This window comes from Takifugu rubripes, chromosome 1, assembly GCF_901000725.2.
Source record: "Takifugu rubripes chromosome 1, fTakRub1.2, whole genome shotgun sequence".
NCBI classification, from domain to species: domain Eukaryota; kingdom Metazoa; phylum Chordata; class Actinopteri; order Tetraodontiformes; family Tetraodontidae; genus Takifugu; species Takifugu rubripes.
Genome location: NC_042285.1, coordinates 5,035,961 through 5,061,892, shown reverse-complemented (window position 1 = coordinate 5,061,892; position 25,932 = coordinate 5,035,961). Strand labels below are relative to the sequence as shown.

The 25,932-nt window shown below is 45.7% G+C and overlaps 2 protein-coding genes across 6 annotated transcripts; one reads left to right on the top strand and one right to left on the bottom strand.

The window, feature by feature from the left end:
- Positions 1–1,743: 1,743 nt before the first annotated feature.
- kat6b (K(lysine) acetyltransferase 6B) lies at positions 1,744–23,012 on the top strand. 5 transcript variants are annotated; one of them, XR_003887904.1, is made up of 18 exons: positions 3,201–3,484; positions 4,173–5,023; positions 8,223–8,331; positions 9,585–9,700; positions 9,930–10,011; positions 10,514–10,643; positions 10,945–11,903; positions 12,979–13,100; positions 13,544–13,656; positions 13,776–13,917; positions 14,062–14,223; positions 14,633–14,726; positions 16,235–16,466; positions 16,728–16,887; positions 17,318–17,587; positions 18,431–18,713; positions 19,442–22,362; positions 22,519–23,012. XR_003887904.1 is itself a non-coding variant. In XM_029834021.1 (17 exons), the coding sequence occupies exons 2-17, from the start codon at positions 4,406–4,408 to the stop codon at positions 22,210–22,212; spliced, it is 6,363 nt and encodes a 2,120-aa protein (XP_029689881.1). In that variant the 5' UTR covers positions 1,744–2,051; positions 4,173–4,405; the 3' UTR covers positions 22,213–23,012. The 5 variants fall into 5 exon arrangements, 4 of the variants coding, with proteins under 4 accessions (XP_029689881.1, XP_011619025.2, XP_029689891.1 ...); XM_029834021.1 differs by lacking the exon at positions 3,201–3,484 and adding an exon at positions 1,744–2,051 and having other exon boundaries at positions 19,442–23,012; XM_011620723.2 differs by having other exon boundaries at positions 19,442–23,012.
- On the bottom strand, positions 22,901–25,381 carry LOC101065724 (dual specificity phosphatase DUPD1-like). The gene is made up of 4 exons (XM_011620808.2): positions 25,233–25,381; positions 24,933–25,152; positions 24,630–24,853; positions 22,901–23,792 (listed from the first exon to the last, which is right to left on the bottom strand). The coding sequence occupies exons 2-4, from the start codon at positions 25,112–25,114 to the stop codon at positions 23,584–23,586; spliced, it is 615 nt and encodes a 204-aa protein (XP_011619110.2). The 5' UTR covers positions 25,115–25,152; positions 25,233–25,381; the 3' UTR covers positions 22,901–23,583.
- Positions 25,382–25,932: the final 551 nt, after the last annotated feature.

Here is a 25,932-nt window from a genome sequence, read left to right as displayed (position 1 = left end):
GGAGGCAACCAGAGGGAGGCCCCCTCCCATTGACTGAGGGCCAGCAGAGGTGTGGAGCAGCGTCTCGAGTGTTGGGTGGAAAACAGCACAACACTCGTCTGTTCTGGAAAGATGTGTGAGGGACAAGAACAGTTTTTGCCCCGCTGACAACCTGTTACACTGCTTTTTCTTTTAGGTTCCTCTTTAGGAGCAATCTGGCTTTTACGAGAGTCCTTTTCTCTAACGAGGGTTTTACGCGTGCGCCCCAATCGGGGGGGATGGGGGGGTCTAAATAAGTAACGCTCCGCAGCCAAAATGTTATTAACAACTTTGAGACACTTTTTTTTGTGTGTCTTCATCAGTTTTTTTTTTTAAGGTTCCACACAGATGCGTTCTGAAAGGGAGGACATTTGTGATTGGGCGAGATCACACTCCATGGCAGCTGGTTCATTTGCCTCTCAAGATGACAGATGGCAAAACACAAACACAAAAAGAGGGAGCCACGATCAAATAATGAGAATGCCTGACACAATCAGGAAACGACCGGCTTTCTGCAACTAAACTTTTGCCTTTCTGGTTAAAAAAAAAAGGAAGAAATACCATAATTATTCCAACTATCTGCATGGCGTCTCCTGCGCGGCATTAGCAACCTTTAACGTGGCTCTTTGCCCTTAGCTGAGTGTAGCAAAGGGACAGTTTGAAACTCTGATTTTTCATGAACGCATATGAAGGAGTCACTGGGCCCTGGCCAGTGTTTTGCCCCGCAGATGGGCAGCAGTGTTTGTGAACACCAGTGTGGCAGTTGGCAGGGATTGAGGAAAAACGAGGGGGGGGGTGGGGTGGCGGGGTGGGCAGATTGCAATGGCACATGCTCCGATTCAAATTATCCCTGGACCCTTGCAGCAGCGGAGGACCCGCTGGGGCCCTGGGTGGTATTCATTTATAACCAGACGCAGGCAGGTTGGTTGGTCACCAGAAACAGACCCCCTTGTCCGTCCCGTTTCACCTGCTTGGAGACCAGTGAATAAATTTATCAGCCAGCTAATATGGGGACCACGAGGATGTGTGTGTGTGTGTGTGTGTGGAGGGGGGGCATTGTGCTGAAAACACCACAGTGGCACGTTAAGTGGAAGGCAAATGACACTTTAAATGTTCCTTTTTATGAGGGTTAAATATTTTCATTTGTCTTTAAAGCAGCGTGTACAGTGCAGCCTGCGCCTGTAATCTGATGAGGAAGTTACCAATTATCTCTCTAATTACATCTGTATTACTGCATGAAAAATTAGCTTTCTGGCATTCCTAATGCTGCTAAAAAGAGTTGAGCATGGGTGGTGGTGGGGGGGTGGGCAAATCTAAAGGCTGACAATTTAATGATCTACATTATTTCTAACAATTATTGCTCTTCCTTAGGCATGGTGGAGTTAATTAACAGATTAGTGTAACACTGTAAAATATCCCCCTGCTGCCATGGCTATAGTGGGGTCCCACTTTTTCTTTTTTCTTTTAATAAAACCTTATCAGGATTTGTGTTTATGTCGAAATCAATCTTGCCCGGGATTAAATCTACATCACATCTATGGAAGTTTAGAAATCCCCAAAGGGAATTGGTGCTAATAGGGGGGTGTTATGGCATACAAAGTGTTACGCAGCCTGCCTGGAGTGATCCACTAAAAATGTGATGCTTTCAAAAAAAAAAGAAAGAAAGAAAGAAAAGAAAAATCTTTTCCTGCCTCATCACTCGGACGTGTTTGATGGAGGGGAGAAAAAGTGGAATTGACAATATCATTGCAGGAGCGCACTAAAGGGGCGACGGTCCGCTCCTCCACGCTGAAGTAGGGATGTCTACAGTGGAAGAAGAAGAAGGGGGAGGGTACCACTTTGTCACAGGCTGCTATGTAGATTAACCTTTCAATTAGTTGTTATCAGGTCCTCTCCATGTCTCGGCGCAAGCTTTCCAGCCTCCGTTTTAAGAAAAATCCCACGAAAACGCACGGATACGCCGCCGTGCGCTTCTCCTTCGACGTTTCCACGATCGTGAAGCGGAGTATCCGAGGGAGGGAAAACTTGAAGAGGTAAACTACCAGCAAATATTTACGGTAGCTGCGTGCCCTCGTTTTTTTTTAACCCCTTTTTGCTTTCATACTAGTTATATGTTCATCCCTGCATGAAACTTGCTCGTTAATTTGTTCTCGCCCACGGCGGCGGCGCGCTGCACAGGCAGGTCTGTTTGTGCAACAAAACGCCGTGGAAAAAGGGGGGAAGAATTCCACGGAGGCTGCGTTATCATTTCCTAATAAAATATGGAAAAGCGGGGCTGAAAGCCTGAGAGATCGGAGCTAAGAGAAACTAGCGGTCCATAATTGAGAAGGAGCCGCTCTTCCCCCAGCAGTCGTGTTAACTTGTATTCCCGTCTGAACGCCTTAATTCTCCCCAGGGCTCTCGCTGTTTCCCCCTCGTTGGAGATATTTGATAGTTAATGGCGATAAAGAGGTCATGTCATCCTTTGCGCAGCGCAACAGTGGCTGTTCATAATCGCACCGGCGGATAATGTACTTTTTCCTTCCCCAGCGTGGCGGCGGGTTAATTTGCGGGGATGTACTTTAGACGTGAAACATCAGGAGAATTGCGTCTCCTCTGCGGAAAATAATGGAAGGGGAGGAAGATAAAGAGGGGGGAAACGCGATCGCTCGGACACGTTCAGCACGCAGGAGTCCTAAAGGGGAAAAAGCGCTACCTGCGGCCGATAACGTGCCAAACGCGTTCCACTTTAAATCATCGCCTCGGCCCTTTTCAAGCATTATGCTAAGATGCGATAGATTTATCAAACAGCCAATTAAAGTCTAAAATGTTCCGAATCACTTTGAAGTGTAACCAACTGTTTCAAGGAGGAATCCGAGTAAAGGTGGGCCGGGTCTGATGGCTTTGCAAGACGGGGCGTAATATTCGTGTAATTTGATTGCCACTCGGTCAATTCGTGCATGCGAAAGCGTATTTATAGGTTAATAACGAGCCGTAGCCGCTGTTCGAGCCGCAAGTTCAGGCACCACGAGTGTGGAAGGTAACCGATACTAATTCATCACCGGGGGCACCTTAAGAGGCGGGTCAATGGCGTTAAGTGACAGATCGTTCAGCCAGTGCCGTGGCTCCCACAGTGAGCTCATACATAAAGATTGACATGTGCTTTATCAAACCAGAGATCGCAACTTGTCTCCGCAGCCAATATTGAAGTTGCGAGGGAGGGCACATTAGTGTAGGTAAGGTTTAATGAGGCTCCATTGGATTGTAATCAGCGTCATGTCGGATTCATGTAAACTACAACATTGTAACAAAATGGCGACTGTTTAGGTGACATCAGTAACGCTGGCAGCGCTGTCATTTATCTGCTTAACTCAGCGGAACGCAACTCCGGGTTTGTGGCGTAGTTATTGCCGGTTGGTTCCCTCGCGCAGACGCTCCGCGGTTATTTGCAGACGTGCTCGAGACGTCCAGCGCCAGCTGTCAGGAAGTGAGTATTGATTATACGTATGTTATTAACGCTCGCGAGGACCAGTTTGGTGCTCGCGGACGTCGAGCTGTCAAAACTCGTGAGTGGGCAACTAATGGTTAAACTTTAGCCCCCTTTTATTACCCCCGAACATCTCTTTTATTTTTTTTTACATTTTAATTATTTGTTTATTTATTTATTTTTAAACTTAGTTCGTTGGGGGAAGACTGTGAAATTGTGCGGTGACATGTTCGGGTCGAACCCGCCGCTGAAAACGAGCGTTAACTCGCGAGGATTGTGTCTGACGTCGACGCGAAATTTAAACCGATACGAATCCGCGATACTTTTCAGCTCGTTTGAAGTTTCCGGCTAACGTTAACCTGACATTTTGTGGAAACGTGCTAGTTTTTTTTTTGTTTTTTTCCCCCCCTCTTTCTGAAATTGGCATCTGGTTTGGTGTGTGGATTATGGTGTCAGAGCATGGATTAAGTCCCTGGATTTTCTTAAACGACCGTGACAGCTCATGCATCTGTTTTTATCCATCTGTTTCTCATGTTTTAGCACACCTTAAAAGTCCTGCATTCCTTTAGCTTAGCCTGTCCTGCTATAAGCTAGTTTAAAGACTGATGGCGAGGAAATGTTTTGCAATTACAGTAAAGGTATCAATTTGACCTGTTTCTCTTTCTTCTTTATTTTTGTCTTGCATTAGATTGATCCAGGATTAAATAAACAAAGTTCCAGGTCAGCTGGTAGCTGTCATTGTGGAAATTACTTGTGCCAACTTCTCAAATCCAGTGATAACCAGGAATAAGACGGACTACGTGGATGCTGGCGTGGAACATAACCTTTTGACCTTACTGAGGATGTGGATGTATCCAATGTTTTGCCTCATAAAGTGGAAATCTGTATGGATCACATTGTTGTGAGTCTAATTGTTCAACCATGGTAAAACTTGCAAACCCTCTGTACACGGAGTGGATTCTCGAAGCAATACAGAAAATCAAAAGGCAAAAGCAGAGGCCCTCAGAGGAGCGAATCTGTCATGCGGTGGCCACATCGCATGGACTGGACAAGAGGACCGTCCTTGAACAATTGGAATTAAGTGTTCACGATGGCTCTATACTGAAGGTTACAAATAAGGGGAGCACCTCCTACAAGGACCCAGGTAATCCCGGGAGAGTTGGATCAATCCCGCCTGCAAATGTATCCGTGCCATCAAAGGAGTCTATATGGAATTCAAGTGATCTGCGCCACATTGATTGGAATAAAATACTTAAGAGGGCCATCGAGGGCCTGGATGATACCCACGGCTCCTCGTTAAAGAACATCGAGAGGTATCTGAGGAACCAGGATGACCTCTCCAACGTTGTCGACAACCCCGCCTTCCGGCAGAGGTTGCGCCTGGCGGCCAAGCGGTCGGTGAACAACGGCAGGCTGTTCAAAAACGGCCCAAGGTATAAGATCAGCCATGGCGGCGCGGAGGGACGGGCCCTCAGATGTGCGAGCGTTTCCTCCTTACTCCTGTCATCGGTGACGCTCCTCCCCCACGAGCGAGACCAGGTACAAACACCTCGCCGCCTGCCTTTTTTCCCACCAAAAACCTCCCCGTGGGCACTTGTGTCCTTTTGGGGCCGTGCAGCTTTTGGTGTCCATAATAAGAAGGCTTGGATAATCAGACAGTCATGCTGACTGTGTGGTAGTCTCTCTGCTCGGAGGTTATGTAACTCTAGCCTAATGACCTTAGGGGATGTTGCTGGCTGTCTTGTGAGTAGCAAAGCATTAGTGAGCAGATTTTGGATAGTTTCTAGGTAATTTGCAGGGATGAAGTGGTCTTCACATGCAGTGCTGAGAAATGGCTGCTGGAATCTGTGCGGTAGGACTGAAATAGAGTGCATCCAACTATTCTGACCTTTGAGCTAACTGAGATGCCTCAGAGAGGAAATAAAACTGTGTAAACAAAGTTCCAGGTTCTATTATTTTTTTTTATATTCCTCAGGGCTGGTTTATAGTTTGCAGAGACGGTTCAGTCCTAAACAAACTGCAGATAATGTCTGTAAATGACATTTCTGCTATTCGGCCGCATCTTTAAAAGCGCAGGAAGATCATTGATTTCCACCGCGCGTCCTTGAAGTTGAGTGCGACGTCTCATCGGTGGCGTTTGCTGATTCTTCTGGAGTGTTTGAGCGGCTCAAAGCAGCAGGCTGTCGAGATGTTGCCGTCGGTTTCACAGTGAATAATCAGGAAGTGACACGTTGATACTGCAGCCACAACTGTGACTGCCTCTGTGGTCAGGCCAGAAGTGAAACACTCAAACTGAGAAGTGTTTGGAGACGCGCTGTCCTGCAAACCTGTTTTTTTGTTTTTTTGAATTCATTTTTATCCTTTTATTTGGAACATTTCGGCCTATTGCTCCCAGGCTGATGACATCACCTCGGCCGGTCCAGGTTCCCCATCAAAGGATCGCACTGCTCTGCGTGTTCGGAGAAGTCGGAGTGCGTTAAGAATAAGAGACGTTTGAGGTTAAAAATGGAGCAGTCTTGCTTTAGAGTTTATTAGATTCTGAAGAGACTCTGGCAGGAACAAAAGCAAGGAATGAGAGCTTTTTTTTCCTCCCCTCTCTGCTGCGTTATGCAACCACTTGAGCTCTCTCTCTGTCTCTGACTCTCTGACATTCTCTCTCTACCAGCAGCGTTCTAATAGGACCCCACCCCCTCACTCAGGACAGCCTGAGCTTTTCAAGCGGTATAATTTCCTGTAATGTACTTAATTTAGAATCCCCCAGAAAAACCATCAGCCTCTCTTCATCTTTGTCTCCCTTTTTCACATTTTTTCGCGTTGCAGAGATCGCAAATTGTTCTTGGTTTGCCAAACCACCTGATGGAAACGAATTCTCCAGTTCCTGGATCAGACTTCACAACTCTGTCTTCAGAGAATGTGTCATGGAAGGAAGACTTTTGAGAAATCAAATCCCCCCCCCCTCTCTGCAGAACTGGAAACAAACCAGGATGCCCCAGCACTGATCCCAACACTTTTAGGAATCTGACAAAGAGATTTCCATCGATTTTGGGGTTGTAATTGTTATTTTTTAAGCAACTAACTGTAAGGCGATACAGATCTTTCAGATTGGAAGATAACCATATGAGCACGCATTGCAAGCTCTATAAATTAAACATCTGCACTAAAAATGTTTTACCCCTGATGCAATAGGTACCGCGATGCTGCGATACACATGAAATTTTAATGCCTATTATAGCAACAGCTGGGGTTTATTGGAGTGTGCGGCACCACAGAACAAGCCCGGTGGCACCACAGGATGAAACACTGATCCTGATGTTTTTGATCTTACAGTAAAAATACATATATTTGCTGTAATGGCCACCTTTTTCTGCCCCCTATTGGCTATATTAGAAATTACATTGTTATGTTTGGGTATGTGAATCTAAATTGGTAACACATCATTAATAGAGTTTTCATTAAAGGGGCATCATTCATTTCTAAAATAACCAGAACTGGGAGCATTTCATTTAACAGGCAGGTAATGTGTAGTTACAGATCTGGCAATATAATCCGGTGGCCCGAATTGAAACCGTGCCTCCGAGCCACGGTTTTCTATCCTCAGAGTCTGGGCCTCATCACAGAGAACACTTTCATTGTTTTGATGTGTATAATCACAGCTGTGATCATCAGTCAGCGCCAAAGATCAGCGGCCGCATTCACATATTGACCCGGCAGGTTGGGAAATGGAGTCATCATCCATGCGGCGGTGAACTGCTTCCTCTCACTGTAACAAATAATTGATACCAGGAGCATCGACCTAATCCCCAACCGCTTCTGTACTGAATTTCACCCCTGGGAATCACTTGCAGGTCATTGGTGGTTAGAGAGAGGTTATTGAATGTTTTGTCAGGATGCTGATCGGCATCACAGGAATCCAGAGGTGATAACGGACAGCCCCCCCACGCGGCCTTCAGAGCGCCCGTGGGTCGGCGAGGCCTTGTTGTGCGAGCGGATGATGAGGTTTGTTATTTATGATCGCACCCTGTGAGTTTGAGTTTCCGTTAAAGAGCCGTCCCGGCCGCAGCAACCCGCCCGCTGCTCCTCCAGGCACACATGACCTCATGTAATGAAGGACGCGTTGATGATGTCAGAGTTTGGTCTGGTCAAGAGTTCAGCATTGGGTTAGGCCAGTTTTAGTCATCCACAGCTTTCCATGAAGGTGATCAATAGGGAAAGCCTCTTTAATGTTTAACTCCACCGGAACTCAGCCGTAAGCCTTTAAATCGGTGTTTGTTCAGAGACTTGTTACATTTACAGTCACCGAGCCAGTAACAATGATAGCATGTTTTATGATGGCAGTAATTTGATTACATGCTGGTTAATCCTTTCAGACTGGGGTGCAAGCTTTAAGAATTGGATTAAGGCCTTAAACTGTGATTACTGGGATCACTTTCCCATTCAGATGTAACGGATAATGGAGGTGGACCTCAAACGAACCATATCTCTGAGGATGAGCTTCATTTATTATTCAGCTCTCGCCTGTGAGAAGTCAACTCTGTTTTTATTCCTTGAGCTTCAGGTTCATATTTTTGTGGCTATGTCATTAAATCACACACTGGATTTATCATCCTGCTTGAATCGACAATATGTCTGCAGTGATCCCGCAAATCCTGGGAGGATAAAATGTCCAAAAACAAACAGACTTCAGGCTTTTCATACTCCCTTTTTTTTGTTGTTTTTTTCTGCTTGTGTTCCCACCCAGCTCCGGGTTGACCCCATCCCAATATGCAGTTTCTGTCTTGGAACGAAAGAGTCAAACCGGGACAAGCAGCCAGAGGAGCTGCTGTCCTGCGCAGACTGTGGGAGCAGTGGTAAGTCCAGTCGTCTGAAGCTTCATAAGATTAAATATCCTGTAGTCAACTGTTGGCCAAGACTCCAGAGCAAACACGTACATATGAGGCACAAAGTTGAGTGGATACATCTTATATATATAATTTCACGGATTGAATGCAATATTATTCACCAGAATGTGCTAAATCAAGCTCTTTAGTTAATCCTAGCTATTGTATTTCATGTGGAACATTTTACAGAGTCACATTTGGCATGATACCTTTTTGGGGTTTATTAAAGCTTTACTAGATCAGGCGTTGAGGCAAAAACTGAGCAAATCCCAAAAATGTGTGAAGCCTTTTTCATTAAATGTCAATTTTTTATTTCATACGCTTAGATTTCTGCTTTGCTGTAAGTGCGCGAATGTTGGGGAATTGCTGTCATTCCCAGATCTGCAGTCTAATTTCATATCACCCTGTCTGGTAGCAGCGGTTCTCAGCATCACTTCGACAGATGTCACATTCTTCTGCTGCATTTTTCACTTGCCTTGAAGGGATTTAATGGAAGAACAATGTTCAAATTGAGTGGCTGGGGGGATCCAAATTACCCACAACCCTCAGTGGGCTGAAGAAGGGCAGATGCTCCATGAGTGGCTCTGAAATCACCCGAGTCATTTTCCCCTCAATTCAGACATCTATAGAGTGCGCCATGCAGAGCGGTTCAAAGATCAGCCATTTTCCTGCTGCACATTGGTGCCATTTCCTTTTAGTCTTCTTCTGTTCCATAAAAACCTGCTAACCCCCATAAAAATTACCTCTGCCAGGGAGTCATTTATGTCGGAACAATTATTTTAAATGCCATAAGGAATTGTTCTCATGGTGACATTTTTATAGCTCAAATTTGACTAAGTAGTTTCGAGGTGGTTTTCATTAACCACGCATAGTGTACACAAATTGTCCTCTCACTGTAAAACAGCAGTTTTACAACCATAAGAGGTAGCTGGGTGGGGGAGAAGGCAAGGTTTTACATGACTTTCATAGATTGGTGCTGCTGCTGCTGCTGCTACTGCTGCTGTTTCTGCCTCATTAAGATCAAATTATCTGTAATTAACAGCTCCGTTGTTTGATCGTACTGTTTTTAGTCACAAATACTGGCAGGGGGATAAAGTGTTGTGGACATTCTTTTTTGACGAGGCAGTATGTTAATGTTTAACCTTGCTGCCGCTCTGACTCGGCGACACGGCCAACACCAGTAAGTGAGTTAGGCTAACCAGCATTCTCGATTGCTTCTGAAGGGCATCCATCATGTCTGAAGTTTTCCCCGGAACTGACCTCAAATGTGAAGAGATTACGGTGGCAGTGTATCGAATGCAAAACCTGCAGCTCCTGTCGAATACAGGGCAAAAACGCTGTAAGTATTATGCTGAGTATATTTGAACACACAGCATTTTCTAGCGTGTAGACCTGGAGGTAGAGCTCTTCTTGTGCATCCCTGTGGATTTGCTGCTTCTCACTTGGATTTGTCATCCCCACTTGTACTCAATTGGCCGTATTCTTTTCCAAAAGACTTTAAATGATGGAAAGGTGTTGTATGTATTCAACAGGGACACCCTTTACACACGTCCGTTGTTCTCTTTCAGGACGAGATGCTTTTCTGTGATTCATGCGATCGGGGCTTTCACATGGAATGCTGCAACCCGCCGCTTTCAAGAATGCCAAAAGGTGAGGTGTTTACACTGTCTGGCTTCTCCGGTTGCCTCTCAGCTGTCATTTCAAAGCCCTTTCTCCACAGATGGCCGTATGGGGCTGTCACTCAGCAGACAGTGAGGCAGCGGTGGCTTATTAGGAGCTTTGCATGCATATCAAATGATTCCAGCATCCCTGGGGAGATTTGCTATCTCTGGATTACAGTACTGACCCTACAGCAAGGCTTGTAATGATGGTGTGCGTACTTTAGTAGGACATTTGGCAGGTGATTCATACAAGTCACATGGCCTTGTTCAACAAGCTGACACGAAGTCTATTTCGGAAGACAGCGAATTGATCCAGTGTTTTTCTTATAGATTTTCACTTGCTTTCACGTGCTGAGTAATCGATCGTCATTGTACATAGGTGGGATTCTCGCCAGCTAAAGGGAACGTTATAAATAAATACACTGTATGTCCTCTGAATTGATAAACCCACCTAAAGCACACTCTACTGTACGTGTTTGGACTCTTTCCAGGAACGTGGATCTGCCAAGTCTGCAGGCCAAAGGAGAATGGGAAGAAACTGCTGCACAAGAAAGCCGATCAGATCAAACGTCGATATGCAAAGCCAATCGGAAGACCCAGAAATAAGCTCAAACAAAGAATGTGAGTCAGCTGCGATTGGAATATTGGTCATTTCCTTAAGATGCAATGCTGCGATTGGTGAGGTTGAGCGCATTACTTTGGTGTCTCCGGTCCCATATTATAGTCTGTTATTATGGGCGGTAAACTGCAGTTACAACAATGAACTCATTGTTGAGAATAGTTCAGCTAAAACACATCAGGATTAACACATATTTTAAATACGATGATTCATCCATAACAAGATGGAAAATAGTGAAGAAAAAAAAAGTAATATGTAAATTGGTAAAGTAAATTCATTCCTTGTTTTGTTTCCCTTCGGCAGGTCTGTATCCAGCGGTGACGGCTCCATGGTAACAGTTGGAAGAAGGGGGTCACCTGGTAGGGGTCAAAAGATTTCCGTCTGTTCCACACCTTCATCTGGTCATGCTGCATCTGTGACGGACGCCAGAGACAGATTGACTGTTGCAGACCCCTGTTGTGCAGTCGACGCCACCCAATTCACCACCTCCACACCCACCACCACCCCCCCTCTCACGCCCACCTCCACCCCAGCTACACTTACAGTTAACAAGAAAACCAAAGGGCTTATTGATGGGCTTTCCAAATTCTTTACCCCTTCCCCCGTTGGCCGTCGCTCGCGAGCTTTAGCCGTAGAGTTGCCCGCCAGTCCGTTGAGCTCTAGAGACCACGGTCCACCCAAACACTCAAAGCCACCAGAGCCATTTTCCTACACTGCTGATTTTCAAAAGATAGCCGCCTCTTCATCCTCTGCACTTCCTCCCGCTCCCACGTTGCCAGGACTTAGCCCCCCGCTGCAGGTGTCCCACGGTTCCACCTCTGCTAACTCACCCCAGAGCTCCTCAAGCCAGTCTAGCGTTCCTTCCCTGAGTAGTCTCTGCAATAGCAGCCAACTTAAGGGGCTATTTGATGGACTTTCTCACATTTATACTACTCAGGGACAGTCACGGAAAAAGAGACTTCCTTGCTATGCACCGCCCAAGCGCATGGAGCATAAGCAGGATTCGCCCCACGTGTCCAGAACAGGGGTCCATCGCATTGGAAAGAGTGAGTTTAACAAAACTAGGCTCCTCTCTACATCTGGCGGCCCGGGCCGACACAGAGGACACCCATTTAAGATGGTCAGTCATTTCAAACGCAACCCCTTCCTTAAAAAGCACAGGACGTTAGGCAGGCTGAGGTATAAAGTGAGCCCTCAGAAGGGAGCCCCCTCACCAGAAAAGGGAGACTTGACAGATGGAAGAAATAAGCCAGAGAATAATGGTAAGCAAGGCTCGTAACTTCAACCCAGACCTGCGTCTCCACACCTTTAAGCTTCTTCCTCATTTATTTCTTTTTTTTACGCTTGACAACCGCAGTTATTTTTCTAAGACAGAGCTAATCTTTTCTTTGAGAAGAGACCTTCAGCATTCTAACAGACTACTAATCTTCTGCCTAATTTGAATTCTTTTAGTGTCTTAACCCACTTTCGTTGCGTTTTTGACTTGGCTGCGGAGTTTTCAACGTGGCTTCCATCTTCTCGCCCGTTGGCTTTTTGTTCTAATGCATGGCCCACTAACTCCCTCATGTTGCTCTTTGCTCTGTCCTTGACCCTCAGCCGTAGTTGCATTCACCACCTTGTAGAATCTACTTTCATCAACACTTGTTCTCATTCCATCCTCATTCTTGAACTCGCTGTCTCTGCTCAATCTCCAGTTCCAGTGATCGTTTGACACATAAAACCCGGTGGTTCACCCAACCAAGCCGACTCTTAACTGACATGATAATTATAGCGAGGAGTGCAATAACCCTTGCATTTTGCTGTCTTCTGGAGTGCAGCAACACACGAGAATGGTTTTAATATGTTTCACACAGTTCTAAACAATATACGTCAAAAAGACTGCTCTCCCTAAGAGCACATTTCCATAAATATGGTAATGACATATCAGGTCCGCTTGTAATGGATTTGTGTTTTGGCGGGTAAGTCAACGTGTTGATGCCTTTCATAAAAATTATTGCCTGCTTTTCATGTCAACATTGGCTCCACTCGCCACATCTGCTTTTTCATTCATGGGAAACTGTCTTGGTGAGTGACTATGTACATGAAAGCAGTTATGCAATTAAAGTGATTTAGTTTCACTTCATTACATTAGGGATTTTCATATAAACATGCAAAGATGATACATTACAAAAATTCCTCAGAGACGCGGCCCGAAACAGGCTCAGCCGCAGTACTCACAGTATAAGCACATTTGCATAGAATTCATTTATGAGATTATTCAGCTACGGCTGCTTCAAACAGTCCGGTGTTGATGTGCTAAACTGATGCGGCGATGTTGTCTCATTGTGTCTATAACAGGCCTCAGCGGGGAGTTGCACTTGAAACAGGAGGCCCGCACCACCTTTGCGGCGATGTCCAGGGAACACGTCACGGAAGAGGACATCGAGACGTTCGTGCACGTTCGGGAACTCGCCATGCAGGTGAGAAAACTGCCATTTAGGGACTACACCTTGACAAACCAACGTTTATTTTTTCAGGTTGACCAAAACGTTTTCTGTGGTCTGAGGCACATTAATGGTTTTGCATCATATGGATTCCGTTATAATAAGTATAGTTCTCCTTGACAAACAAAAGTGAAGGCCAGTTTTTGTAACTCCATACTAAATACTAAGAAATCGTTGAAAAAATACAACGGCAGCTATTTTTTAATCCCAGATGTTGGTAATAATTTAAAAATGATACATGTAAGTATAATACTGCGATGTTTCCATCATATTGGCTGGATCTGTGATACACTTGATAAGGGTGGACTGTAATTTGACTTAAGTCATAGCACCACTTTATAGGACTGATTAGACGCCATATGGCTGAATTATCTGGGTCACCACATTCATCCATTACTTTTTATTTCATCTCCTCACAGAGGACTGGATCTCAGATGAACACAGACTCCATGCGATGCCCGGCTGTCATTGAATTTGGGAAATATGAGATTCAGACCTGGTACTCGTCCCCTTACCCGCCCGAATATTCAAGGTATTGTGGCTTTTTCTTGATAAATAAGGTTGTTTTCTTTGCCTACAATTTTTGTCGTGTTTGTTTATTTCAAGTTCAAGTACAAACCTCGAGGTATCCTTTTTGCCTTTTTTTTTAAGATTACAAAAGCTTTATCTGTGTGAGTTCTGTCTGAAGTACATGAGAAGCAAAAACATTCTCCAGAGACACACGAAGAAATGCGGCTGGTTCCACCCGCCAGCCAATGAAATCTACAGGAAAGACAACCTTTCTGTGTTTGAGGTTAGTTCCTTTTTACCACAATAAAGCAATAGCTGTATGCTGCATGCGATTACACTGAGTGGGCTCTGGGGTGGTGGTAGAGGGGAAAAATTGGGAGCTGGAAGGAAAAAAAGGTCTTATTTTCTTTTTTCATTCAATGTTTAGGTTGATGGAAATGTCAGCAAACTTTTCTGCCAAAACCTCTGCCTGTTGGCCAAGCTTTTCCTGGATCACAAGACCTTGTATTATGATGTGGAGCCTTTCCTCTTCTACATTCTCACAAAGAATGATGAGAAAGGCTGTCATCTTGTGGGTTATTTCTCCAAGGTAAGGAATACCAAATGATTACATGAGAACGGAAGGAATACAGTTTAATTTAATCCTAGAAAAAAATAGGGGTCAGAGGTTAGATTACATTAGACTAGTCAGAGACTTGGCTTAGAGTTTTTTTTGGGGGGGGTGGTTTAAGTTTGGATTTGGTTGTTATAAATGTATTATTGCCTGTTAGAACTTTTGCAGTCAAGTGACCAAATTGAAAATCAAGCATCTTAACTGCCACATTTCAGAGCATAGGCTCACTTTATGAAGCTTTTCACTGAATGCTTTCCTGTGGGTGTGTTTGCGGGGGTGCACATGCATGAATATGTGCATCTTCAGACAAGGACAATGGCAGGTGCAGTAAATTGCGAGCTTCAGCAGAGCTCTGACATACTTGATCTGTTTCTCCTTCCCTCAGGAAAAGCTTTGCCAGCAGAAGTACAATGTCTCCTGCATAATGATCATGCCTCAGTACCAAAGGCAAGGATTTGGAAGGTTCCTCATTGATTTCAGTAAGTTCCTTAATGCTGTTTCAGACCACTGAACAGTTTTTCTCTTCTTTGTTTTAGATTAAGGGCTGAATTTGTGGCTTTTGGCAAGGTGCTGATATTTGGTTAATGCTTTGCAGTAGCCTAATCAAGAGCATTCATTTGCAGTGTTTAGGCAATCAAAGAAGATTCTGACTCGATTATATGACGGTCAGAAACGCTTAATCTGAGCATTACCTTAAGAGGTTTTTCATAGAAACAGCCCCATTTCTGTCCTTGATTTTTGATGAAGTGCAGATACTGCTTTTTGTTTTAGTCCAGTAAATGCAACACATACAATATTTAAAGCCTTGCGGCCCACTTATGAGAACAGTTGTTGCCTTGAGTGGATTTCCATGTTTAAGCAGACGGCTTTTTTTGTCATTATATGCAGTTTATTGTTTTCAAGACTTGTCTCGTTACCAAGTTTGTGTGCTCTGAAGAAAAGGAAAATGAGCCAACATGGGGATGGGTAGGCAGTAATGGAACATTTGATTTCCTGTTCACTTTGGGAGCCATTGAGACATGGAGATGCAAGTGGATCTGCGATATTGAGAGTGTGCTGATAACAAAGACGGGGATTAAGGGAGACTGATCACAGCTGAGTTCTGAGCTCTTTGAAGGCTTTATTGGAAAATGTAGCTTTGGAGCTGGAAGTTGTTTAGATTAGGATGCTCTGTTATATTGGATTTTCTTAGACTTGATTTAGGTAGCTGTGAGAGCCGAGCATTAGTGGGTGCCCGTATAAAAAAAAATGTTTTAAATTCTAATTCCAGCACACCAAGAAGCTTTTTGTACCGGTTTATTGATGATAATATGCTTGTAAAGTGACACAATGACATATGATAGTTTTTTCCCCCACTCAATTAATTTGAATATTCATTGCTAAGTGTTTATTATCACACTCTTCTTCTTAGCTTTAGCAATGAATATTGTCATGATTACTGGAATATTACGTGTTCGCTGTTTGATGATTAGATTTGCTTGTTTAGCTCTCTGTAGTGGGTGCACATTAAAAGGCATTAATTAATTTCATGCTGCTCATAATGGATGACCCTTGACAGGGCTGCTATAAAACTAATTATACACGTACATATTAGTATTATTTTTGTCTTGCTCATTATCACTCTAAAATGGAGTCTCTTGTGAGCAATGACATCCAGCTGCTTCTCTGTCTCGCTGTCGCTTTGTTTCCTCTTTACTCCCATCTTTCAGCCTCCTTTGTTGCCATTGCCAGCGTGTGTCACAGTTAGTGACAGAGGTTGAGGCAAAGAAAAACTGATTACCTTTCCTCCTTTCATACTGTTTGAAGGTGAAATCTCAACCATGTCTCTGTGTCATATCCTTTTGTGAATATGTGATTTCTAAGGGAAGGCTTGTAGGGACTGAAATTACAGGCTAAAAACATGCACACACACATAAATATATAAGCTTTTGGCCACTGCTAGTGCACACTAAAGCTCTTTGTTTTTGTTTGAATATTGTCTTTTTAGGTTACCTTCTCACCAGGCAGGAAGGACAAGCCGGCTCCCCAGAGAAACCGCTGTCAGATCTGGGTCGCTTATCCTATCTGGCATATTGGAAAAGTGTCATACTGGAGTACCTTTATAAGCACCCAGATAAACACATCAGTGTTAAAGGAATAAGCAGGGCCACTGGGATGTGTCCGCACGACATCGCCTCTACTCTCCAGCAGCTGGGCATGATTGACAGACAGGATGGCAGGTCAGGATTCGAGCCACGGTCTCCTTCTGCTGTTGTATGCTGTCTGACTTATCCAGGCCAGCTGGTATTTTTAACAGTGTATCCATTAATGCCGCCGAATATTGACAGAAGTAAGTCAGGTTAAGCACCCCCAAGGACATGGAGCACACGCTCTCCCAAAGAGCTTTAATTTAACTGCAAACCACCGTCTGTCTTCTTATTGTTTACCATGGCTGGTATTGCATTGTGTTCAACTCACGGCCTTTCCTCCCGCTGATCCAGGATTGTGTTGATCAGAAGAGAGCGCTTGATCCTGAAGCACATTGAGAGTCTGCGGGCCAACCCACGCCGCAATGATGTGGACCCCGACGCCCTGCATTGGACGCCATCTACCACTCTCAACGCTGTCCTGTCAGAGGAGGAGAGGGAGGCAGAGATGGATGTAGGTTTCCTTTTTCAAGCAGGGAGCACTAGTGATTTGTTTACTCTTGCCTAAAGCTGCTTTTATTGGATGTTTGTTTGATGAGCTGGAGAGTTCAAATGGAGGCCATTAACGGGGAAAAGGATTCTCACTGTCAGCAGGCATCTAATGTTGTGCAAAATTGCCCTAAATCAGTCCACTACATAATTGATAGTACTGAATATTCCATGAAATGCAATCCTTCCATGGTTACTTAATGGAAAGGTTTCCACTGTGGCAGGCAGACATCCAATCAGGAGGCTGTTTTTATTATCAGGAGAAACCTGCACTGATTCATTTGTCATGATGTTAATTCCAATCTCTTGTTTTCCCATTAGCCTCCTTGCTCAGATGTTGGAGCCGTGCGTGCTATTTTCCCAGAGATAATGCTTCTTGTCTGTTTAATTACCAGGCTGAGCGGCTGAAGGAGCAGGCCAGTTGCTGGGAGAAGGAAGAGAGGGAGGGCTACATGAGTCACGCTAGCAGGCAGCCTCTGACCAAGGTCCACTGTAAGGTGCCCTACAGGACTTATGAACGCCGCCCTGCAATGTCCTGGGCCAGGCGCGTCCAGCGGTCACCAGAAGTGAGCGACGATGCCGACGACGACGATGATTCCGATGCATCAGATGGCTCGCCTCCCATCCTCACAAAAGCCCACGCCATGCTCGCTACCAAGAGAAAGGTGACTTGTTTGTTGATGCGAATAATGCTTCTGAGGAAGTTCTTTCTCCCAATGGGATCGTTTCATCGATGATCAGGAGATTTATTCCAGGACAAATTGGAATTGTATGTGTATCGTTATATATTTTCCTTCATTAGGGGCTGTGCTGCCTACTCTGGTGAGATAGAAAGGCTTGATAAATATTCATGAATTCACTGGAGGGATCAGTGGCTTCCTCCTGTCAAGTAGAGTCTCCCTGTGTGCCTGCAGCCCAAGATAATAGATTGTGTTTTCACTGCTGGTGCTGAGACTGTGCAGACTAAACCTTGTACAGTTGTCAATGGTCATGGTTAATTTACTGCCCTCCTCCATGCTGCTCACATCTATTTTGGCTTTATGGCACTGCCCTCTTGTGTTGGAGATAATATTACAGCCAGGTGTGTGATGTCAGGTGGAGTTTTTTCAAAAGCAGAATAGAGGAGCACTAGCTACTGAAATTTATGTAGCATTTTAGTTACAGTATTGATTTAGCATTTTTCCTGGGAAGGATTTCAGAAGAGGAGGGTAGCGAAGCAGAAGGCAGCCAGCAGGAAAGAACTGGAGAATGTAAAATAAAGACTGTGGTTTCTGCCTACTTTGCCTGTCTCATTTGTGGTTTTCCACACCAGGATGAATTGCTCCAACATTTAGTCTCAGTGTGGTTCACAGCGTTTCACATTTAGCACAAAAGCTTGAATAAATTCCTGCCTTATCCACATGGAGGTCATCTACCTTGTGCCCTAGTTTTCAAGCTTTGCTAAACAGCTCAGCCTAGATTGTGGGATTTATTCAGTTTATATGAATTCATCTTCTATTGTGTTTCAGAGAACCATTGTGCTGAAGAAGAGAGGGCGTAAAAGGAAGAGGATAAACAGTAGCGTTACAACGGAAACCATCTCGGAGACAACGGAGGTGTTGAACGAGCCTTTCGATAACTCAGACGATGAGCGTCCAATGCCCCTCCTGGAACGCACCTGCAGAGCGGGCAAGATGGAAGCAGAAGAGGAAGAACAAGACGAGATCTTGATTACACCAATAAAACGGCGGAGAGGGCGTCCGAGACTGGAGAAAAACGTTCGCAAGGACGGTCTTGAACAATGGAACGAAGGTATTTATGTTTTGAATGTCCAGTCCCTCCAGGAATTCCCCGTGTCTCTAATAACGTCGCTTGAGTAAAATATAATCAATTATGCAATTCGTAGAGCAGTTTAAAAACACTGTGTGTACCAAAGATTAAAACTTAAGACGATAAAGTGCAAAAAACAAACGGTAATCAATTGAAAAAGACAATTAAATGCAGCCTCTCAAATGCCTCATTGTAAGAAATTCATTGTATTGTAATAAATACCGTGAAGCCTTTGTAGTCAAGTCAACTGACAGCACGATTGCTTCCATGTTTGTGAGTGTCTGTCTCTGCCAGACTGATTTCTACATGAAAGTAATGTTAAAATGGACTGGACTGGAACATAAACCAAATTTATGAAGTAAAACTAACTCTTCTCCAGAGAACACATCTGGAAAACAGCTGAAACATGAAAATAGAGAGGACCAATCACTGGGTGAGAATCTGTTGCATCCCTGCATAGTTCGAGTGTCAAAACGATACCAAGATGATTAAGAAAAACAGCTGCATTGTTCCCCCTCGGCTTTCTTTCTAAATTAACATCAGCATAACATCACTTGCTCCAGTTTCTTTGCAACAATCCAAGGAAAAAATCTGCAAAATCCTGGAGGGACTGACTGTCCCAACAATAAGATTTTATTTCCACGGCATATTTTTGAAAGGTTGTTGTCCATCACTTAATTTTATTGCCGTTTTTCCTTTCTTCTTCTTAGGAGCTGCCAAAAGGCCTGGCAGACCTCGTCCAGTAAAACGAAAGAAAGGCTGGCCCAAAGGAGTAAAGCGAGGTCCTCCAAAATGGAGACTGAAGAGTGAAAGGAAGATGGGCTTCAAGCTCAACCTGTACACGCCTCCTGAAACCCCCATGGAGGCAGAGCAGCACCACACCCAGAATGAAGCGAAGGGAGAACCAGACCAGGATACCATCAGTGCGGACGAATGCTACAACGCGCGCTCCGTGAATCTCGACGCAGTGCTCGAGAGGCTCGCTTCTGAGCCCCCTAGTCCCGCGGACCTCGTCTCCCAGAAGTCCAGCTCCCCAGAAGGTTCGCCGTTGCCTTCTTCGGTAGGTTCCCCCACCGGGGTCCCGGACCGAGCCGATTCCCCGGAGCCCCCTGAAGATGACCGGGCAGGCCACGAGAGCGATCCGGAAGAAAACTCCCCAGCCAAAGATGTAGACCACGGCGCAGTGAGCACCGTATCTCTGGACAATGCTAAAGAGGAGGATGACAAGAACGAGCAGGAAGCAACAATTGAAGACCGGGACGCCGCTGATGAGGATGTTGTCCGCGGGAAGGCAATGGAGCCCGACGGAAGCAAATCAGAGTTGGAACAGGGTGTAAGACAAGCGCCCGATTGCATCACATCTTTTTTAGTTGCAAAGGAAGACGGCGACGCCGAGCTGAGTCAGCCGGTGTCTACGGGGCTGTGTAATGAAGAGGAACCGCCTGCAACAGCAGAAAACCTCCAGGAACCACAGACTGAAACAACAGTAGCAACACCGCCGCCCCCCGAAGCAGTGGCAGTCACTTCAGTAGCAGCTGTAGACTCTGATAACCCCGTGGACTCGGAGTCAGAGGAGGAAAGCGCTCCGAGTCCTTGTCCAAATCAGCTGCCTCCGCAGCCTGCAGAGAGGCTAATGCTCAGCCCAGTGCTGAACGAGAATCCCCCAGTCTGTGCGGAGATAGACTCAGAGACGGCCCAAGCTGTTCAGTCCTTGACACAGGAGTCTGAGAGAGAGAAGGTGTTCCAGGACTGCGCGGAGAGCCGCGAGCCCTGCAGGAGCTTGCAGACCTACACGCGTGTGCCCAACAGTCCCCAGCTCACTCCGATGGACGACTGCCCGCAGTCAGATCACAGCAGCCCGCTTTCCTCTGCCCAGTCGCATCCCAGCCAGTCAGTGCGCTCCGTTAACAGCCCGGCGGTCTCCATCCTGGAGAGCAGCTACACTCAGATCAGCCCTGACCACAGCGCCATCTCGGTGCCCTCTCTGCACAACATGGAGACGAGCCCGATGATGGACGTGCCGTCGGTGTCCGACCACTCTCAGCAGGTGGTGGACAGCGGTTTCAGTGACCTGGGCAGCATCGAGAGCACCACCGAGAACTACGAGAACCCCAGCAGCTATGACTCGACTATGGGAGGCAGCATTTGTGGGGCCGGACCTTCCCAGAACAGCTGCTCCTATGGTAGCATCCCCCCAAGCGGCCTGGCCCAGAGCAGCTGTGCTGTGAGCCAGCAAATGGCTGCAGTCAACCCTGGTAGCTGTGGAATGATTCAGCAGAACAGCCTGAGCTCACCACCGCACTGCAACGTCAAGTCCCCGCAGGGCTGTGTGGTGGTGGAGAGGCCCCCCAGCAACAGCCAGCACAGCCAACACAGTCAACACCCCTCTCACAGCAGGCACGGCCCACACAATCAGCACAGCCAACACAATCAACACGGCCCTCACAATCAGCTAAGCCAGCACAGTCAACACAATCCTCACAACCAGCACAGTCACCACCACAATCACCATCTGCAACACAATCAGCACAGCCAGCACAATCAGCACGCTCAGCACGGCCTACACAATCAACACGCTCAGCACAGCCAGCAGCAGCCCATGGCCCAGTGCGCCATCCCCACCAACTTCACCACCACCATGCAGCTGGCGGACATTCCCGAATCGGGCAATCCAAATTTAACCCTCTACGAGAGGCTCAACCACCAGGGGGAGTACGGCGGCGGGCACTACCCTCAGTCCTCTGGCCTCAGTCTGGCTAAACTTCAACAGTTCACCAACACATTCATAGACCACCCGCGCTCTTTGCCTTTCAACCACACAGCCTCGCACCCCATCACATCTTATGCAAATACCCCCTCATTGTCATCTCAGCACTCCAGCTTGGTCTCCTTGTCCCAGACTCCGCATCGAGTCCCCAACCAACAGGTGCAGGCCACCATGACCCCGCCCCCAAATCTCAGCTCCCCGCCAACCATGATGCTACAACGCAATATGGGTATCCCGCCTTCGCAGCGGATCCAGCCCCAAATGGCACCCAAGAGTCACATCTCGTCGCGCTCCAAGTCGGCCCCGCTGTCGCACCACCAGCAACAGATGTACGCCCGGCCGCCGCAGGCTGTGACCATGCAGGCGCCTTCCAGGACGCTGGCTGCCATGCCGCGCATGAACATGAGCGTGAACATAATGCCGGCGCCGGCGTACAACGTCAACTCCATGAACATGCCCTCTCTCAATGCCATGAACAGCTATAGCATGAGCCAGCCTATGATGAACAGCGGCTACCATGGCAACCATGCCTATATGAACCAGTCACCCCAGTACTCTATGCAGATGGGAATGATGGGAACACAGCCATACCCCCAGCAGCCCATGCAGGCTCCACCACATGGCAACATGGTGTACACTCCAGCTGGTCATCATGGCTATATGAACACAGGCATGCCCAAGCAGTCCCTGAAAGGGTCCTTCATCAGACGGTAGCCCCACGCAGGACTGAGCTCTTTCTTCTCGTGCATTTTAATATACTGAATGCACTCTTCTGGCCTTTATTTTCTCTTTTTGTCTTTTTGTTCGCGTTTATGACTTAAAAACCAGCAGCAGCACTTGGAAAGAATGCAAAACTTGTGATCAGTGAGTCAACTTTAACCTTGATATTAAAAAAAATACAAAAGGTGTTTTTTTTTTGTTTTTTTGTGCGTGTTTGTTTTTCCAAATGGGAAGCCTTACATCATTATGATGAAAATCTATTTAATTAGTGTTCGTGTCTCTGACGTGTCTTTCTCACAGGCAGGTTCGGAGCTCAGAGGTGGAGATTTCATCAGTGGATTTTGTGTAGCAGCCTCAAATGAAGCCATTTAATGTGCCTGCTACAAGTGGAAATGTTTGAACCTGTTCAGTGTACCTGTCTAACAGTGCTGACAATTAGTTTGTACTATACTCATGCCTTTGTATATTTAAATTATTGTACTTATTTTGTAAAGTGACAACTAGCATGCTTCAGTCTCTGTTAGTGACAGTGCATTGAGTAGTACTGTACAAGTGTTGTGCTTAATAGCAAGCCATTTTAAAGATATCTGGCCTTTATTAGGTTTCCCCTCACGGGGGGAAAAAGATGAAACTATATTTTGTTAATTCTAATAATGTAAAAAAAAATGTAAACTTAGTCCTGTTTGTTTTGAGAGGTTTTATTGCTATGTATGTATAATTCTGAAGTCTTTTGTAACAGATCTCCTTGAGGCAGCTTTCTGTTTAATAAAGCAGACTGATTTCTGTCAAAAATATCAAAGCATATCTCAGTGTTTGTACCCTGGAACAAAATGTAAAACATTTCAAAATATCCAGCAGCGTGGCAGAATAATAATAATAATAATAATAATAAAAAGCTAATAATGAGTCTAATGATTAATACCAATAAAGAAATTATAAATTTAGTCCAAAGTTGATATTTTACACAATGCCTTTAAAGCTACATTTTCATTCCATCCGTAGATTTGTTTTCTATCTTTATAAAATGTCGGATTTATATTTTACCGAAGTGTAGAAGAATAGAGCCTGTGAATAGACCAAATTAAGCTAATGGATTGCATGTAAAACGCAACTTGTACTTGTGTTTTTGTTTATATTGCTCTTTTGTAGCCTTTGTACCTGTACAGAGTTGCTGGTCAGAGCGGGGGGTGACCTGGCTATGTGTACAAAAATGAGAGGGATTGACCTTGTATTTATGATTTTTCTCCTTTTGTCACTTACTTAAAATGCTGTACATTTTAGCATAAGAATAAATTATGATTGACCCTGTACTCGATTGTTCTGCTTTTGATTCGAAACGTTCGGCACCCGAAGGAAGAGCCGGCTCTAATCCAGAGCTCCTTTCCTTCCGTCCTGGAGCTGCGTGTCCAGTTCCCTCAGTTGTTTCAGGAAGCCCCAGTTGGGAACGATCCGCCTGCGCGTCTTCACCTGCTCGATAGCGTCCACCAATGTCATGTTCTCACAGATCATGAGGTAGGCGAGGAAAAGCGTGGCGGAGCGACTTCGACCCATCACGCAGTGCACCAGCAGCTTATCTGGAGAAAGTGGTGACAGCCTTTACTTCCTCACATGAACCATTAAAAAAAACAAGATAGTCAGGTCATCCTAGTGTTTCATAAACTGAATTATGTTTGTCTACGTTTGGTCTGATGTACAAATGCAGGTGTATATATATATATATATATATATATATATATATATATATATATATATATATATATATATATATATATATGTTAAATTTACACACTGTGGACTGTTCAATCTTCACGAGTCTCATTGTGAAGCATGTATGCACCCGAGGCATCACCCTTCCTTGCTATGTGGCGTTCCGCAGGGTTTTTATCTCGGTCCTGTGCTGATTATCCCCCTGGATGTGCTACCACTACTGTTAAATACAGACAAAGGTCTGTTTCTATGCGGATGATGTACTCTTCTCCACCTGTGATATAAAATGACTCAAAGTCTGTGCGTTTGTGTTCGACAACCAGATTCACTCTTGGTGATTCAGTTGGGGCAACATCTCTCTTCACTGAAGTCTAAAATCTGTTTTACAAACCTTCTAACACTTGATGACATAAGCCCTATTTTGTCTTCTATTTGCCGTGTTTCACAGTTTATCCATAATCCTTGAATCTGTCTTATTTCATATTTGTTGTTTGCTGTTGAATTCCAGCCAATTCCTGTCTCAGATCGAGTTTAGACGCATCTCCAAATCCAGATTTCAACCAGAATCGAGCAAAAACTCAATTTGCATCCCTCCAAAAGTAAGATGTCTGCTGATTAATCCAATGCGAGCGCCCAGGAGTGACCTCAGAGTGTTTGATGGATGCCTGAAAGTAAACATTCCACTTGTTTTAGCCTCGTCTTACTCTGGGGATTTCTCAGCGTTTCCTTTATAAAACGGGCAGCGGAGTAGAAATGCTGGCTGAGGTCAAAGGTTGGGATGTCTTCCGCTACCACGCCGTGATAGACCACATCCATGTCGCCGTAGTAACCTGCTCCGGTGTCCACGTTGTTCCAGGTCCCCTCTGCCGCATTCAACACGTGCGTAATCCCCAACCTCTTCAGATTATACTTGTCCTTTGCCGTCTGCCTGAAAGAACCCGGCGTCAGTATGAATTTGACCCACGATTAGCCAACTTAGACGGATCACTTATTAGGTTTTTACTCACTCATCTCCAATGTAGACGTTGGGCCAGACCTCGTTGACATGGGTGTAAGCTGGGCTCCCCCGGTTGAGGATTTTCTCTAGCTCATAACTCCCAGGGGTGACATATCCTTCCTCTATTTCGGACTGCTCTGCTACCTTTGAAACGTTACTCTTGGTGCCGTGTTTTGACTCCCGAGACGCCATTTCCCCGCCGCGGCTCCCTTTCACACACGATTTATTAGCTTAAGAGGAAGAGGGAAAACATTTTAGGGAGGAGGAACGGGCTGTTTTATCCTTCACGCGCATCTCCGACAGCACTCACCGAGACGCCGCCATCCTTCAACTTGCTGTTTGAAACTTGCCTCGTCGACATCGTGGCAGCGTGGCGAGGCTGAGGATTGTGGGGGGAAGGGGGGCGGGGGTCACTCTGGCAGGGTGCAGATTGTGTAACCGCTGTGTGACGGGCATCAAATGCAGAGGGTATTTTTAGGGCTGTGATGTGGCAGGCCCCTGACCTCAGCTGCCGCGTTCACTGCCTGTGGGGAAAACTTCCTCCCGCCATCCCACTCTTAACCACACAACTTAAACCGTGTGCAAACGTTGCATTTGCAGGACCGAGGACGACTCCTCGGGACTGCGTCAGGCGTCTCTCGGTACACACGAGGCGTTCTTTAGAGAACCGAAACGCGACAGACTGTCAGACAGGTGAGGCTCCCTCGCACGTGTGTCGAATCCTTGAATCTAAACGAGCGCGACGGCGACCGCGGCGGCTGCCGCTAACACGTCAGACGGAGCTTTGGCACCATCAGACTCCTTTACAACTGCCTCGCATCTTCACACTCCACCATCATTCATTCTGACAGTGAAATCATTAAAACTGTGATATCCAATTCCTTTTATTTTGACAGCATCCCTCTCGCTCTGGCTCTTCATGTGCCAGTGAGCTCTGGAGAGCAGCTCTTATTAAGATGGCTTCAGCGTTTCATCTCTTTTCAAAGTCTGACCTGAATCTGTATCCTCGC

Coding starts and splice junctions, on each gene's coding strand:
- kat6b (XM_029834021.1), top strand. CDS start 4,406: ATGGTAAAACTTGCAAACCCTCTGTACACGGAGTGGATTCTCGAAGCA. Junction 9,701..9,929: donor GAATACAGGGCAAAAACGCT/GTAAGTATTATG, acceptor GTTCTCTTTCAG/GACGAGATGCTTTTCTGTGA. Junction 18,714..19,441: donor TCTTGAACAATGGAACGAAG/GTATTTATGTTT, acceptor TCTTCTTCTTAG/GAGCTGCCAAAAGGCCTGGC.
- LOC101065724 (XM_011620808.2), bottom strand. CDS start 25,114: ATGGCGTCTCGGGAGTCAAAACACGGCACCAAGAGTAACGTTTCAAAG. Junction 24,854..24,932: donor AACGTCTACATTGGAGATGA/GTGAGTAAAAAC, acceptor GGGTTCTTTCAG/GCAGACGGCAAAGGACAAGT. Junction 23,793..24,629: donor AACGCTGAGAAATCCCCAGA/GTAAGACGAGGC, acceptor CACTTTCTCCAG/ATAAGCTGCTGGTGCACTGC.